Source organism: Phycodurus eques, chromosome 8 (assembly GCF_024500275.1).
Source record: "Phycodurus eques isolate BA_2022a chromosome 8, UOR_Pequ_1.1, whole genome shotgun sequence".
Taxonomy (NCBI): domain Eukaryota; kingdom Metazoa; phylum Chordata; class Actinopteri; order Syngnathiformes; family Syngnathidae; genus Phycodurus; species Phycodurus eques.
The window spans coordinates 18,355,135-18,373,000 of record NC_084532.1 but is presented as its reverse complement, the minus strand read 5'-3'; the positions used below and the strand labels follow the sequence as shown (position 1 = coordinate 18,373,000).

The 17,866-nt window shown below is 39.9% G+C and overlaps 1 protein-coding gene across 6 annotated transcripts in view; it reads right to left on the bottom strand.

Moving 5' to 3' along the window:
• osbpl9 (oxysterol binding protein-like 9) overlaps positions 1-17,866 on the bottom strand; it is a 48,768-nt gene that overhangs the window by 29,640 nt on the left and 1,262 nt on the right. For all 6 annotated transcript variants that reach the window (XM_061684816.1, XM_061684817.1, XM_061684818.1 and 3 more), the window contains exons 2-4: positions 17,631-17,681; positions 10,685-10,763; positions 3,845-3,921 (exon numbers count right to left, since the gene is read on the bottom strand). In XM_061684816.1, coding sequence (XP_061540800.1) covers positions 3,845-3,921; positions 10,685-10,763; positions 17,631-17,681 — 207 coding nt within the window. The remainder of the gene's footprint in view (positions 1-3,844; positions 3,922-10,684; positions 10,764-17,630; positions 17,682-17,866) is intronic.

The following is a 17,866-nucleotide window of genomic DNA, read 5'->3' as shown; positions in this document are numbered from 1 at the left end:
GCATGTCTGTATACAGAGCAGTGCACTGAACTACTCAGAAGGATTTGCCTGAAGGGTGGTGGTGAGCAAATAAAGTTAAAGAAACAAAAAGGAGACATTAAAATTGAAGGCCTTCATAATACGACAGAACAAAGAACACAATTTGGTTTCAGAACGAGAAAGTAATAAAAGAAAAATAATCATTTGATCACGTTAAGATGCAAACAAGCCAAATTCTATGCCAACAACCATCATGAAGGAAAAGAATGAATTGTCTGTGAATATTCTCATTCATCCAGGTCATTTCATTCTCAGGGCACTGAATCAATCGTAGTGATGGTTTTTCCACCGTTTTGTATATGGCACAACACAGAGCTTATAACGTTCCAACCAGTCCACAGGCCAAAGAGAAAGAGCACAGACATATGACGGAGGCCCTCCAAACCTGTGCTTACCCCAGCTGGTCATTTGTAAAAAGTACATCCAATTCCAGAAGGTGCAGGAGCAGGGTGGATGCGACAGAAACGAGTGACAGACCCAAAAATATTGTCCTTCCGTATGTATGAGAAACTCAGATGATTTTCAACCAACACAACATTCTGGTACACTTAAAACCTGGTAACACCCTGAGACAAAGGCTGGTACACACTGAAGACCGGACACCACACAAGCAGAAAAGCAATCTGGTGTATGCGGTCAAGTGCAGTGAGGAATGCACAGATACATACATTGGGGAAACCAAACAACCACTGAGCAGATGCATGGCACAACACAGACGGGCAAACACCTCAGGTCAAGATCCAGCTGTCTTCCTGTACCTCCAAGAGAATCAGCACTTTTTTGAGGATATGTGTATGTGTATGTTTGGACAGGGAAGACAGATGGTTTGAAAGAGTTTAAATGTTTAAAAATTTGAATATCATGGAAAAGTTTATTTAATTAAATTCCATTCAAAAAGTTACACTTTCATAGATTATAGATTCAGGGCCAATAATTTAAACAATTTCAAGTATTTATTTGTTTATTTTTACATAATTTGGGCTTCCAGCTCATAAAACCCACAAAATCAGGAATTCAAAAAATTGTAATACTATGAAGAAATCAGCCCAAATTTTGAAGGCCATAAATGTTTTAAACTGATTGTCACACACTTATCATCTACTACACTCAAAGCACCTTTCCCCGAGTCTCATTAGGTTTCCCCGAGTGTCATTAAATTGCTTCAGTTTGGTTAAAAATGGGGAAGACTGCAGAGTTGACAACTGTTCAGAAGACCATCGTTGATATCCTCCAGAGGATGGGTAAAATGGGTGAAGAACAGAACCCAAGCTGTCCAGTGTGAAATATATCCACAGTCAGTCATGATTTGGGGTGCAATATCCAGTGCAGGTGTGTGGGCATGCCTCTAAGTTGGAGCATAAATAATTGAGACTTCCACACACTGGCTAGTGTGTCCTAACTAAGCCTTGTTCCATGAACTGATGAAGCCTGCTGGGAAGGGAGGCGAAACGTCTTCTAAGATAAACCATTTGCGATCGATTCAATGCCCTGAGAAGGAAGAATTAGTTAATATAAACAAGGCATAACAAGCCACAAAGCAGAGTGGTCACAACAACACTGAAACATGAAGTCTCTCAAAGTCAAAAAGGCCAAATGGATGACTGATTTATGAACAATTTAGTGTTACCTAAACATACAATGCCACCAGAAAGTATTCACACCCCTTCACGTTTTCCACATTTTGTCATATTACAGAATTATTCTAAAGCTGATTTGAGTGTCGTTTTCTTTTGAAAAATCTACATAAAATATCCCATTATGACTAAGTAAAAATATATTTTCAGACATTTATGTAAAATTCTAAAAAAAAAAAATTTAAACTTCAAACATAATAGGTTCATAAGTATTCACACCCTTTGCTATGACACAAACTTAAGCTCAGGTGCATCTGATTTCCACTGATCAACCTGGAGATGCTACTACAACTTGAATGGAGTCCACCTGTGGTAAATTCAGTTGATGGAACATCATTTGACACACGTCTTTATAAGGTATCATAGTTGACAATGCATATCAGAGAAGAAACCAAGCGATGAAGTTTAAGGAACTGTCTGCAGACCTCCGAAACCAGATTGTGTCAAGGCATAAATCTGGGGAAGGATACAAAAGAATTTCAGCAGCATTGAAGGTCCTGAAAAGCACTGTGGTCTCGATTATTCGGAAATGGAAGAAGTTTGGAACCACCAGGGCCCTTCCTAGATCTGGCCCTCGGACCAAGCTGAGTAACCGGAGAAGAAGGGGCTTGATCAGACAGGTGAACAAGAACCCAATGGTCACTAGGGCAGAGCTCCAGTGTCCCCATGCAGAGATAGAAGAACCATCCAGAAGGTCAACCATTGCTAATGCACTCCATCAATCAGGCCTTTATGTAGCCAGATGGAAGCCACTTCTCACTAAAAGGCACTTGGCCCCAAACAACTGTGAGCAGGATGTAACCAGGGGACTATAGATAGTTTACAAATAATCTCGTTGGATTTTTAATTTGGTGGACAATGATATGTCTTTATTTCAGAATAGTACAAGGAGTAGCGATTTGATTGTGATTTCCTAATCATTCGTTACTGTCAATACAAATAGCGAATGGAGATTTGCTCACAACTCAAGACTCCAAAAAAAACAAACGAGTCCGAGCTCGTTACACTTGATCAAGATTTACCCTCTCCATTTTATTTTCGAGGCTCCACTGCAACATCCACAAAAATCCCATTTATGACGATGTGATTTATTGAGAATCCATTGAGAAAAACAAGGCCAACTAGATACATGGGGCTACAGAGTGGTGATAAGAACACAGAACATCCAAATTCTCTTCAATGTCTGAAAAGATTGATAAATGAATATTCACCAAAATGTGAAAGATGTCATATCTATTGAAGGGGATCTAAGCAGATATCGTTTTTTTGTTTCTAAATACATTAAATATGTTTGAAGATAAATGCAGAAAAGATAGGCAAAGACATAACAATATAGTGCTGGATTGTTGAGATATAGTTTAAGCATCTTTTTCACCGTTTTAATTTCAGGTGCTGTGTTCGGCTATGACATTATGTCACCAACAATGAGGGTAAGTTGAATTGTGTGCTTATTTTTATAATTACAGTACACGATAACCATTCAATTTTGAAGTTGAGCCTCCCAACGTGATTTTACATCATATAAACTATCACCTCCTCAGTATGTGTGAATACTTTTGGCGCATCCATTCGACACACCCACAGCGTCTGAAAGCTGAGAAGTAGCCCTTATTATTCAAGTTTTGAAACCTCATTTTATATACTTTGCGAGTTGTTTTATTCATTCAAATTTGGCAGGCTTGTTAACAGTACTTTTCTCTGTGATGTGTTGAATTTACATGCCATTTTTTTGGCTTAGTGGCACTGTAACGTCTTCCGCTGCTCTGCAGATGGTTCATCACCTTTTTCATAAACTGGTGGAACAGCGCGTCACCCTTATTAGTTGAGGGAAGGAAAAATGAATAAATAAATTAAAAAAAGAAAATAAAATCTGACAAATGACATCATGTCCATCCAGATGAGACGGAGATCCTTCCAGAACCTCTTAAATTGTCAAATGCTGCAAAACCACATGCATGGAGGTGAAGAGACCACTTTCGAGGACATGTACGTAGTATGTAGTTTTTCAGTGGTAAATTGTAAAATGCAAATGGTGAGAAATAATAAATTTGCATCAACAGGCATTAAAACAAAGATGCTCCTGCGCTAAATGGGTTTTATTTTCACAGTTCTGAAGGGATTAAAAACACACACACGCACGTGTTTATACAAACACATGCACTGTTTCCTACCTGGAGTTGGAGGGTGTGCCGCAGAATTGTTCCCTCTAAGGCGTGGATCCACTTCTCTCGCTCGTCTGCATCTCTGGCTGAGGGCACAAGTATACAGACACGCCCAGTGAGCCATATTTCTTACATAGATATCGGCAGACATTACACACTTGGGAATTGAAAACTGTTGGTAGTGATAAGAATTTTTTTTAGGATAATGTTTAAGTTTTGCACTAAGACAATCAGCACTGTGATGTCATACGCTTGAACACTTGGATTAAATACAACGAGACAAAGCACGCCCCCCGAACTGTTTGAAAGCAATCCAACATTATGAATTGCTTTTTTGCGAACTATTTCAATTTTATGTGAGTTTGAAGTTATGTTTAGAACAGGAATGAGGAATTTAACACTGAATTTACTTTTTTTATACAAAACTGCCAGCTCACTGGGCTTCTCTGAGAATTCAAAAATGAATTAAGCATAACATTGAACCACAAAAACTTTTTTTCTGATCAAGAATGAATGGAAATGACTGATTTGATATCTAAATCAAAATTAATAATGCTTTACTTTTTTTTCAGAAAAGTGCATTTGAACAATCTTAATTATATTTTAGAATTTAATATATAATTTCAGTCAAGAGCTATTTTGCCAAACCAACTTGTTCCAGTATTTCGGATGTAATATTGTCTCTATTGTGCCTCAGTAAACGTGAAATATGAATTAAAATCATTCACGCATTCCTGAGTCCAAGATGTTTTTCTGCCGAGAGGCCTCAAATCAGAGAAAATCTTAGCCAAATATGGACAAAGCGGATACAAAACTGGATCAGAGGGGCCTTTTCTGGACAATTGTATGACAAAACTGAGCTGTTTTTTTTTTTTTAAATGAAACTAACACTTTTGTACCAAGTCCATGTTAGAGAGTAACTCTATGAAATTCTAAAAAGCCAAAATGTGGGACCTTTAAAAATATATATATTTTGGTAAATACCAATGCTGTTAATTTAGGGACACTGTGGCATATACCTGACATATGTCAAACTCAAGGCCACATCCGGCCCGCCACACTATTTTAGGTGGCCCGCGAAACCAAATTATTTTAATCAAATTCTATGATTCTTGCTAAAATCTGTACCAACATTTCAAATTGTTGGCTGTAATAACAACATTGAGATATTACAGGTATATTCCAAGTATTTTTTGTTACCAAACCCATTGTTTTACCGTAACTTGATCAGTAGTTGAACTAATTCCTGACTTCTGTTTTCAAATAGAGCAGTAATTCCTAAATTCTAAAACCAATATTTCTGTAAAACCTCAAATTTAAGCTTCAATTCAGATGCATTTTGGTATTTCTATTTTAAATCCAGTGTACGGATATATACAGGCAAAAATGTTTTTATAAAAAAAAAAATAATAATAATCATCTGGACCAAACTATATGGAAGGGACCTTCTATATAAAGAGGTCAGGGTAGAGTAGCAACATTTTTGTTTAAAATGCTTAGCCTCTGCTGCCCCGCCTGTCCAAAATGCATTTGAATTATTCATCCTGCCCTTTTCTCTTCCTGACACCTCCATCTTTCCAGCAGCTGATTTTGTGTGCATGTTCCAGGGGGGTGAAGGAGGGTCCGTCCGTCAGTCAGGACTGCAACCTATCAACATTGCTAAGACCTACGGTGTGGTGCATTGACAATATAGCAATTTAGGGCGAATATACGGTTCCCTCCAAAAGCATTGGAAGGGCAAGGTCAGGTTTTTTTGTAGTATACTGAAGAAATTTGGGTTTCTGATCAAAAGATGAATAGGAGACAAAAGTTCAGAATTCCAACTTTTATTTCATAGTATTTACATGAAATGTATGTTAAACAACTCAGACAGAGCACCTTTTGTTTGAAGCCACCCACTTTTCAAGTGACCAACAGCATTGGAACATGTAACTGATATGTCTTTCTAGTTGCTCAGGTGTTAGATTGATTGCTTAAACATTAGATAGTGCTTGTTTTTGGCTTCACCTGTGAAAACTGCATTTGTTGTTAAGCAAACCTGAAGACCAGAGAGCTGTCTATGGTTTGAAGCCACCCACTTTTCAAGTGAGCAAAAATATTGGAAAATACATTATTAAATGAACTACAAGTGAATAACAATTAATATTTGATGGAATAACTGTTACTTGCAATAACTGCGACCCATTGACTTCACCAGACTGTTGCATTCTTCATTTGAAATGCTTTTCCAGGCCTTTACTGCAGCCTCTTTGAGTTCTTGTTTGTTTCTGGGGGTTTCTTCCTTCAGTCTCCTCTTCAGGATGTAAAAATGCATGCTCTATTGGGTTAAGGTCCAGTGATTGACTTGGGCAGTCTAAGACCTTTCACTTTTTCCCCCTGATGAAGTCCTTTGTTGTGTTGACAGTGTTTTTTGGGTCATTGACTTGCTGCATGATGAAGCTTCTCACGGTTAGTTTGGATGCATTTTGGTTTACGATGTAAATTGCCAGACAAAATGGTTTTGTAGACTTCAGAATTCATTCTGCTGCTATTATCATGAGTTACATCATCAATAAAGACTAGTGAGCCTGTTCCAGAAGCAGCCAAGTAAGCCCAAGCAATGACATTACCTCCACCATGCTTCACAGATGAGCTTGGGTGTTTTGGATCAGAAGCAGGTCCTTTCTTTCGCCATACCATACTTTCGCCTTTCCATCACTTTGGAAGAGGTTAATGTTGGTCTCATCAGTCCATAAAACTTTGTTCCCAAACCTTTGTGGCCCATCTCTGTACTTCTTTGCAAAATCCAATCTGGCCTTCCGATTCATTTTGCTGATGAGTGGTTTGCATCTTGTGGTATGGTCTGTATAGTTCTTGTCTCGAAGTCTTCTTCGAACAGTGGATTGTGATCACTTCACCCCTGCCCTGTGGAGGTTGGCAGTGATGTCACTGACTGTTGATATTGGGTGTTTCTTCAGGGCTCTCAAAATGTTTCTATCAACTGCTGTTGATACCCTTGGCTGACCTGATCGACGTCTGTTGTTCAGTACACCAGTAGTTTTTTTCTTTTTCCAGGACATTCCAAATTGTTGTATTGGCTATGCCCAAAGTTTGTGCTTTAGTTCTGATCAATTTTCCCTCTTCTCTCAGCTTCAAAATGGTTTACTTTTCTCCCATAGAGAGCTCTCTAGTCTTTGTGTTTTATTAACAGCAAATGAAACCCAAAGCCAAAAACAAGCACTGTTTAAGCAATCAATCTAAAATGCAACACCTGAGCAACTAAAAACACCCATCAGTCACACGTTCCAAGACTTTTGCTCACTTGAAAACTGGGTGGGTTCTAAGGTGCTCTGTCCTGAGTTGTTTCACACATCTAGATGAAAATACCATGAAATAAAGGCTGCAATTCTGAACTTTTGTCTCAGTATAAATGTCTCAGTATAAATGTCTTCAGTATACAACAAAAAAAGGAATTTAGCTTGACGTTTCAATACTTTTAGAGGGGACTGTAATTGACGGTCAAATGTGTTCATTTGGGCTGAATGACTCATCTGTAATCTGCTAACCACCAGACAACATGCTGGAATAAAAAAAGTGAATAAAAATGGAGCGCAGGTGGTATCGAGGCAAAGAAAGGAACATTTAGGAGTTGTTCTCTTGCTTCTGAGAGAGTGGACAGGGATGACAGGAAGGATAGCGACCATAGATAAGAGGAGGTGAATGAGAGTGAAGGAAAGGGAGATGCTAATGGCTCTCAGGTAACTCTGAGGCACCGCCAGTAGAGAGGGGCTGATAAATAATGGATGCTCCTCTAAATAAAAGCACAGTAGACTAGAGACAGAGACGCAATCGAAGCTGGCAAAGCCTCTGAATAACAAATACAATTCTGCTTATAAACTGGACTGTCCCGTAGGAGGCATCTTGTATTAATACCAGAAAAACACCACTTTCATTGAGGCCTGTCTGTATGATCACATGTATGGGTACTACAACCCCAATTCCAATGAAGTTGGGACGTTGTGTTGAACAAATAAAAAGAGAATGCGACAGAGGAGTCTCCTCGGCAAAACATTCTGTACAACACTTCTCCAAGCTAAAAGCCCGTCTAATGTTTGGCACATATCTTGTGCTAATTTTCCACTAATTCCACCAGTAGAACACGGGGATGCCTCAGCGGCAGGCAGGATGTCAGATATCTGTTATCATAGCAACTAGGGATGGATGATGGACCATGAGGAAAATTAAAGATCATTTAATGGAGTTATTATTTTGGGAAGGCACATGAGATTTTCTTTGAATGTTCTGAGCTTGTGTCTTACTAAGCAGAATCATACAGCTTTTAGGAGTTGTGCCAAAGTGGAAAAGAGAATCAGCAGCATATGTTTTGATTGAAACCAAGTACTGCACTCCAGTTTGTCTCAATTCAAGAAGCTAGCAAAAGTTCTACATAAAATCATTCAATCATAAAAACAGTCAATCAATCGATTGTTATGCCTATCCCTGAGCAAAACGATCAATTATGCTGATTCCATGCCGGGAATAAAACTAAATTTGTTTGTTAACTATCTGAATGTAGAAATTTAAACATGAATGGGATACCATCTGTAGAATTTTTTTTATTGATGTTCAACAATTACAACAGTGAAACGGTGTTTGCATAGAGCACACAAACTCAAGGCCCGGGAGCCAGATCCAGCCCACCACAGCATTTTGTGGAACCTTGAATGCAAATCATGTGCATGAACTTCCATCATTCATGCTAAAATCTGTACCAAAATTTCAAATGTAATAAATAATATTAAAATATTGCAAGCATTTTGTGTTGCCAATCCCCCCACCTTTCTTTAATTACTGAAGATATTATCTTTGACTTCTCATTTCAAAGATGGTTATCCATATAGGAACATATTTCAGCCCATATTGAGACCCCTTATAGAGTGTTTAACTCATGTTTTGTGAAAGTGTTAATAAAGTTGTCGCTTGACTTAAGAGTTTAATTCAAGTTTGTAACGCAATTGACTATATAGTATATACAATTAATTTTCCCCATTAAAAAGAATCAAAATGTCATTAATCCGTTCCACCCCCCAAAAAACCCAAAACGTTTTTGTCAAAATTGTATAAGACATAAGAGAATGTAAAGAAATAAAGTGGTTTTATAAAGCGTAATTACTGCACATAATGTAGTCTTCGTGTTGGATGTGTGCCTTTAAAGGGCGTGGCCTCATGAATTTCATACGAATTACTGAGTTGTGTCCTACAGGCATCCTTGTGAGTGTTATTATGTATTTGTGTGTTTGTCTCATTTCTCTTTTGTCTCATTCAATAAATGACAAAGTGCATTGGCGACTGTGGCTCTCCTTGCCTTGCAACGTGAGGGCATTACGGTACCTTAATTGTTCCCTTTTCCCTCCCCCATTTTCATTTTCCGGTGGTGTATCTGAAGATTGCTCGGAACTAAAACTTTGGCTTGCAACACGCGCGCGCACACACACACACACACACACACACGCACACACACACACACACACACTCCAAAAAATAAATAGCTAGTAATACAAAAAGCTCTTAAAACAGGGCACTCTTAAGTAAAGATACCACTGTATCTACCAAAAACTGAACAACACACCCTGCTGTATAGAGAATTCTAGACTGTGATAAGATTCTGACAAGCGTTATCATTACCTAACTTTACACATTGTTGTGCACGATTACAGTCATGAAAATGCCTCAACCAAATAAAACAAAACTGTTAGCATAGTCATACTTTCACAATGAGCCAACAATGCGTTAATGTACAAGACTGGATATAGCCATTTCTCTATCACACCTAAATAAACAATCTACCCTACAAAGCTAAAAAATACCCTTGAACCGCAGGAACAAAACCAATTTGCCCAAATCACACAGGACATGCAGCTTTGCATGATTTACAGTCCATGAACTAAATTCCAGATGACAAGTAATTGACACCCTCTCGTCTCCATCTGCAGTGGACATGCATGTGGACCAAGCCACGGGCGGTTTTCTCCTTACCCTTCCGTTTGGAGAACCACAGCATACAGCTTCGGAACACAGACATGGGAGAGGGCATGGAGGAGGTGAGAGGGGCGGGGGGCCCATGGACTGTGGCGAGTGGCTGCTGGTGATGAAATGGAAGGTGAGGTGATGGGCAGTGAGGGGAAAAATGTACAACAGTGGAAGAGAGATGTGAAGGAAACAGGACTGCAGTTAGCTCAAAACCTGGTGGGTGATGTAAGAACAAGTGTCTGTGGTGTGCTGGCTCGAGAAGAGGGAAAGGTTGGCACGGCTAGGAGGTGGAAGTGGGGGGGGCGATGCCGTATCTGTTAGCCAATCCCGTCCCTATGGTCAGAGGGACTGGTTGTTACAGTGCCAGCAGCGGCAGGTTTCTAGTGAAGGACAAGGAGCGGCCAGCAGAGACCTGAGCTCAGCTTCCAGCTCAGCAGTATTCCATATTTATTCCCAGAGGCGCAGTTGCAACACACACAAGCAGTGATCTTCGCAGTCAGAAGTGCTGAAGAAAACAGATTCCTTCCTTGTTTGCTGTTCCCGGAATCTATTCAGCAGGCAGTGGAACAAATCTTGTTTTTTTTTCCCAACTTCGTGAGGCTAGGAGATGTTCAATTAGACGTGAGAAAGCCTCAAATTGCTCATAGCCCACTTTGACGCTGCACATTTCCTGGCATTTGACAAGACTTGCCCAAGTCTTTATTAAGCCGGGGAGGGAAAGAGAGCGAGAGAGAGAGATTGATGGAGCAAGCACAGAGGGGGAGCGGGAGAGAGAGAGAGCCAGGGGTGGAAAAAGAGAGAGACAGGAGAGACGACCAAATTAAAAGAGGGACAGCTCACCTTGGAAATGGAAAGTCTTCTGGTCCACTGTGATGGTGAATGTGCTGTCGTCCTCGTCATCGATGCCGATCACAGCGCCCTGGGCAAGAGGAAAGAGAGCATGAGGGAGAGAGTGAGAGATAGAGGGGGAGGGACACGTCATACCTCACTTTCCTCCTCTCTCTTTCATGAATTACCTTAGCTCCAATCTCAACACCTTCAAAAACACTCAACTCCTCCTGCCGTATCTTGCGCCCTCACACACACACACACACACACAAAAACCTCTGTGTCCAGCACGAGCATAGCCCTTTGGAGCGAAGGAGGGAGGAGAAAACTAGGAGGAGGAGGTAGGACTTTGGAAAGCAGAGGAGGAGAAAGGGAGGGAGGGGGAGAGGAACAGACACACAAGGGACAGGCAGCCAACAGATTAAAAGGACTGCAGAGAAACAAGACTGCTGGCAAGCTAACTGGGTGTGTGACTCACAGCTGCCTAATGCACAAACCAAGGAAGGGGTCGTAAATTGACAACTTCAGAAGGGTGGAGTCTAGATAAAATAAGAAGTGTAACGTTTAAGTTAATGTTTTAACGTGGCATGGGTTAAGGAAGAAATCGTTACATTGTGGTAATCTTTTATGCATCATTGTCAAATCTTTCCCTTTAGGTCTTTTGCAGTTGGCAACCACTTTGTAGTCCACATTACCGCCACCTACAGATTTGAAGTGCAATATTAACAACTATACAGTCAAACGTTAGTGCATCCCGAAAAGTATTCACAGCGTTTCACTTTTTCTACATTTTGTTGTTGTTTACAAGTATTCACAGCTTTTGCACAATACTTTGTTGATGTACCTTTGGCAAGAATTACATCCTCAACTCTTTTTTTAATATGAAGCCACAAGCTTGGTTCACCTATCTTTGGGCATTTTCACCCATTCCTCTTTGCAGCAACTCTCAAGCTCCAGCAGGTTAGATGGGGAGCATTGGTTCATTTTTAGATCGCTCAAGAGATGTTCGATCTGATTCAAGTCTGGGCTCTGGCTGGGCCGCGCAAGGACATTCACAGAGTAGTCCTGAAGCCACACCTTCGTTGTCTTGGCTGTGTGCTTAGTGTCGTTATCCTGTTGGAAGGTGAACCTTTGCCCCAGTCTGAGGTCCTGAGCGCTCTGGAGCAGGTTTTCATCTAGGATGTCTCTGTACATTGCTGCATTCATTTTCCCCCTCAATCCTGACTTGTCTCCCAGTTCCTACCTCTGAAAAACATCCCCACAGCATGACGCTGCCACCACCATGCTTCACTGTAGTGATGGTATTGGTCAGGTGATGCGCAGTGTCTGGTTTCCTCCAAACATGACGCCTGGCATTCACGCCAAAGAGTTCAACCTTTGTCTCATCAGACCAGAGAATGTCCTTTCTCATGGTCTGAGAGTCCTTCAGGTGCTTTTTGGCAAACTCCAGGCAAGCTGCCATGTGCCTTTTACTAAGGTGTTGCTTCCAGCCAGCTCTAGGAAGAGTCCTGGTGGTTTGGAACTTGTTCCATTGACGAATGATGGAGGCCACTGTGCTCATTGGAACCTTCAAAGCAGCAGAAATGTTTCTGTCCCCATCCCCAGGTTTATGCCTCGAGACAATCCTGTCTCGGAGGTCGATAAGACTATTCCTTTGACTTCATGCTTGGTTTGTGCTCTGACATGCACTGTCACCTGTGGGATTTTACATAGACAGGTGTGTGGCTTTCCGAATCATGTCCAGTCGACTGAATTTACCACAGGTAGACTCCAATTAAGCTGTAGGAACCTCTCAAGGATGATCAGTGGCAACATGACGCACCTGAGCTCAATTTTGAGCTTTGTAGCAAAGGCTGTGAACTTATCTACATGTAATATCTTAGTTTTTTTGTATTTTTAATAAAATAGCAAAAATTCCCACCCCACCCCCCCAAAAAAAAAAATCAAGTTGTCATTATGGGGTGTTGTGTGTAGAAATTTGAGGGGGAAAAAATGAATATTCTATTTTAGAATCAGGCTGTAACATAACAAAATGCAAAAAAAGTGAAGCGCTGTGAATACTTTCTAGATGCATTGTATGGACCGTACAGTAGTGGTCTGCGTCAGGTTTGTGCAGAATTAACATTTTACCAAGTGTGAAAAAAATTAAACCACAGTTAGTATTAAAACAAAAATAAAACAATAGATACAAGAACTAGAATGACAAAGGCGAGTGAAAGTCATGTGAGTGAAGGTGTAAGTCACAAATGGGCCTCAAGCATTTCACTTAAGTGTAAAAATAAGCTAACTGGTAAAGCATGAAAACTATCTGCCTTAACTTTGATAATAGACGATAACATACTGGAACGTCATCCTTAGCGGTGGACCATAGAATAAGAAAAAAAACTAACAAGCAAAATGCTTGCTGAAAGGCTCACTGAACTAAGCCTTTTGAAATATGGTGGAGCGATATGTGCCACTGACATTCAAAGGTTAAAGCTCGACTTTATAAAACATACATTTCGCGCATGTTTTCAAATTCTAGATTATACAACTTCATGAGTGTTATGCTTTTAGAGGTATATCACAGATTTTTCTGTTCAGTGTACATATTTACAAAGTGTGTTTTAATAGCTAAAATATGATAACGATGAAAGCATGTTGGAGGGGTATTTTAAGGCTTAAACTATCAAGAGATGTTTTCATTTTTTTATTCCTATCATTATTCGATATTTTCTATACATTTTATTCTTGCAACTTTGTGTTGAAATGTGTTTACAATGTGTTGAAAAAGTGTGTTTTAATACATTTAAGTGTGTTGAAAGCATGTGGAAGGGGTATTTTAAGGCATGAACTTTTTGTTTGTTTGTTGTAAGTGGTATCAAGGACCACATCAGTAGCACACCTGCCTGTTTTAAAAATAGCTCACAAGTGGTGGGACATTGTCATTTCCGAGGAATGTTGTAGAAGTGATTTTAAAATCTAAACACTTGCAGAGATTTATACAAATAATGTGTTTCATATGATTTGTTTCCTACCTACCATGTTAAATCATTGATAATTTCTGTGAGAAATAATTAACATGATCAGTCTCTCTCTTTACATAGATGAATATCCATCCAACCCTAGTAAATGCCATCAGAGATAATAATTATATATAATATATATATTTAGATTTATAGTATTTGTAAAAATTTGAAATCTTTCCCATTACTCATTCAATGGAATGGAATAATATTTACTTACTAGGTTACACTTGACCCAGTGCAAACAGTAGGGTGAAAACAGTCGGCACATAAGGAATGTTCCTAACCATAAAGGACTAAATTGTAAATTTCGATCAATAAATGACTTGAGGGCACAAAGTCTTTGACTTTGTTAATCATTTATTGAAGGGGGGGGACGGCACGACTGGTTAGAGCGTCAGCCTCACAGTTCTGAGGACTCGGGTTCAATCCCCGTCCCCGCCTGTGTGGAGTTTGCATGTTCTCCCCGTGCCTGCGTGGGTTTTCTCCGGGCACTCCGGTTTCCTCGCACATCCCAAAAACATGCATTAATTGGAGACTCTAAATTGCCCAGTAGGTGTGAATGTGAGTGCGGATGGTTGTTTGTTTGTATGTGCGCTGCGATTGGCTGGCAACCAGTTCAGGGTGTACCCCGCCTCCTGCCCAATGACAGCTGGGATAGGCTCCAGCACGCCCGCGACCCTGAGTGAGGAGAAGCGGCTCAGAAAATGGATGGATGGATGGATTATTGAAGAGGAATAACGTAGAGCGCTGAAATGTGACCTCTTTCACGTCCATGGTTTGTTTATGTTGTTATTGTTTGTGTGAGAGAGAGCGGGGCAAAAATTGCATGTCTAGTCTAACACTTTATGACTGTGCATTTAAACAAGTCCAGTGTAGCGACGAAAGAGGTAATGCTGTAAAAAGACAAGACTTTGTCTTCTCCAAATTGGCATGAAATGTGTAGAGTGGTGTAAAGAGGTTTAACAAAGAATTGTCTGTTATATTTTTGTGAAGGATATGAGGCAGGACAACACTGTTACTCACTCAGTTGTTTTACAAAGACTGAACTGTAGTGAATTTGTGTAAACTGTGTGTGTATCGGCGGCACGGTGGAAGACTGGTTAGAGCGTCTGCCTCACAGTTCTGAAGACCGGGGTTCAATCCCCGGCCCCGCCTGTGTGGAGTTTGCATGTTCTCCCTGTGCCTGTGTGGGTTTTCTCCGGGCACTCCGGTTTCCTTCCACATCCCAAAAACATGAAAGGTAGGTTAATTGAAGACTCTAAATTGCCCGTAGATGTGAATGTGAGTGCAAATGGTTGTTTGTTTATGTGTGCCCTGCGATTGGCTGGCAACCAGTTCAGGGTGTACCCCGCCTCCTGCCTGAAGATAGCTGCGATAGGCTCCAGCACTCCCGCGACCCTTGTGAGGAGAAGCGGCTCAGAAAATGGATGGATGGATGGATGGATAGATGGATGTGTGTGTATCGCAGTCCATATTTCCACATGCTGGAATGTATGCTGATACACATGACGACACTGAACTGACTGATCCCGGTTTATTTTAAGATTAGAAATGATAGTTGGCAGGCTGTAAGGTACTGCCATCTATTGGCTACATCTCAACACACCAAAATCTTAAAGCTGTCAAATTAGACAACTGTCTCGTCATATAACCCAGAAGCGTATTCAGTCATTCAGGGCAGGGGTGTCAAACTCTTTTTTTGTCTTGGGCCGCATTGTAGTTATGATTTCCCTCAGAGGGCCGTGAGAACAGTGAAACCATATAAATGTTTAATCATCACCAAAACATTATTACCATTACACAACAAATTGAGGGATAACTAGTTTTGAAATCAGAAGACAAGGATAATAGTTTGATCAGGTATTGTTTAAGTTACTGTAGAAGAAGGGTTTGGTAACAGAAAAATGCAATACCTCAACATTATTGTTTATTATTATGACAATTTGGAATTTGGGTACAGATTTTCGCAAAAATCACGGAAATTGACGAGCATGATTTGCTAAAATGATGTGGCGGGCCGCATCTGGCCCCCAGGCCTTGAGTTTGACACCTATGATTTAGAGGATGAAAGGAAACCAAGTCATGTTCCCCTCTATATCAGTGGACTGCAAAGATTTTAAATGTTTATCATCACCCCCCACCCCAAAAAAAATTTAAATTTCATAAAATTCTATATCATGAGCTAAGTCCTTAAAAACCTTGAAGATTATGCTTTTATTGTAATTTATAAGAAGATTAATCAGCATTTAATAAAGTTTACCACTTTGATTGCTTTAATACTCAGTGTTTATTACTCACAGCTGTGTGATTTTTCTCACAACATTAAAACTGTACTGTATACTTGGAAACCATTGACTTTTTTTCCTGATAAATTTATTCTCAGAACATTACAACTTTTTTTGCTGGAGGAAATAGGACTTTATTCTTGCAACATTAACTCTTTTCGCCCCGAAAATTACAACTTTTCTTTCAAAGGTTAATGTAATATTACAACTTTTTTTTCTCTACCAAATAGGACATTATTCTCCTAACTTTAGTTGTTGGTGTTTTTTTTCCTCATAACAAAGATTTATTCTCAGGACATTTTCCCCATAAGAATTCAACTAAAATCTGTGAATGTTACACATTTTTTCGTCAAAAAACAACAGGATTTATTCATACTACTCAAAACAGTATGACTTTTTCTTTAAACATTACTACTTTGTTGTCAGAACATTACACATTTTCATAACGTGACTTTTCTCTCCGAACATAACTTTTTTCTAATTACAATGAATATCCTCATATCATTACAATTTCATTAATGAGCAATTTAGTTTTTTCCCCCGTCTTGGTTGCATCAATCAGTTGATGACTTAACTACCCAGCATCGATGTTTAAAGTTGACTAATAGCTAATCACGTTTTTGGCAACCTGTCTTCCAATCGGCCAAATTACAGAGAACTTTCAACTCGTCCGTCTGCTGCCGTCACCCTACTATAACACTCTACGGAACAGCAAAATGTCTGGCAATAAGACGACAGTCTTCATTTGCTCAGGTACAAGAATATGAAATCAAATCTGGTTGTGGATGACAATAACTGTTAGCCTCACTTTCTTTCGTAATTCCGATGGGCACTCGTCTTAAAATATTCACACCAGCAACAGCGGAACCACAAGACTGGTGGTGAGGAACAAAGAACAAGAGACTGGCCAGCTCATTGAAGAGAAAAACATGCGCAGGGGTCCCACTAATTACAACTAGAGTTGTATTTTTAATCATTTGTTTTTTTATTTGCTTCTATGCCGGTCAGTCGAAATATTTCTACGTCAAACTGGTCTGTGGCGCAAAAAAGGTTGAGGACCCCTGTACTGTGCTTAAAAAATATAAATGACTGGCACCGTGATGCTACCGGGCTTCGATCTTCACCGGCCAGACCGCGTCAGGGAGTTATCGGGGAAAACAAAAGGCGCCGTGATATGCTTTTATATCAACGGAAAAACGGAAAATGGTGTACTGACATCACGGAGGTCAGCACACACTGCAGCCCGGATTTAGAGTCGCTGTTTTTGAACTGTAAACCATTCTACTCGCCTCGTGAGTTCGCATCTTTCATTCTCGCCGGTGTTTACATTCTTCCTCAAGCTACCACGAATGTCGCACTGCTAACGCTCGCTGAACAAGTAAACGAAATTGGAAAAAAACCAACCAGACTCACCCCTCATTATTCTTTAGAATATTTTACAATACAGTGACATATCTGTTTAAAATCAGGGAGTGTTTTTGTGCACATCCATTTTTCCCCCTCTTGTAACGCCGACTTTTTTTTCTCAGAACACTACACATTTTTTAAATGAGATTTATTATTATAATTGTACTATTTTTGAGTGATAACTTTGAGGTACATATTAAGTAGTAAGTCGTATAATGAAATGTGTGGAACTGATGCCATTCACTTGGAGAAACTTACCCGAAGTCGCACACAGCCTCTTCTGGATCCTCGCATCATCTTGTCCTTTGACTGAAAACAAACAGAACAACCCTGTATTTACAAAACAGTAACTATAATCCATGAATAACCACTCCTTGAGGTTTAATTCTAAGATAAACATTGGTGATCCGTGCAGAAGTGCAACCGCAAACAAACACCGGACTACTATGTAAACAATTTGAGGTCTTCATTACTTCCTCATGATTATTGACATG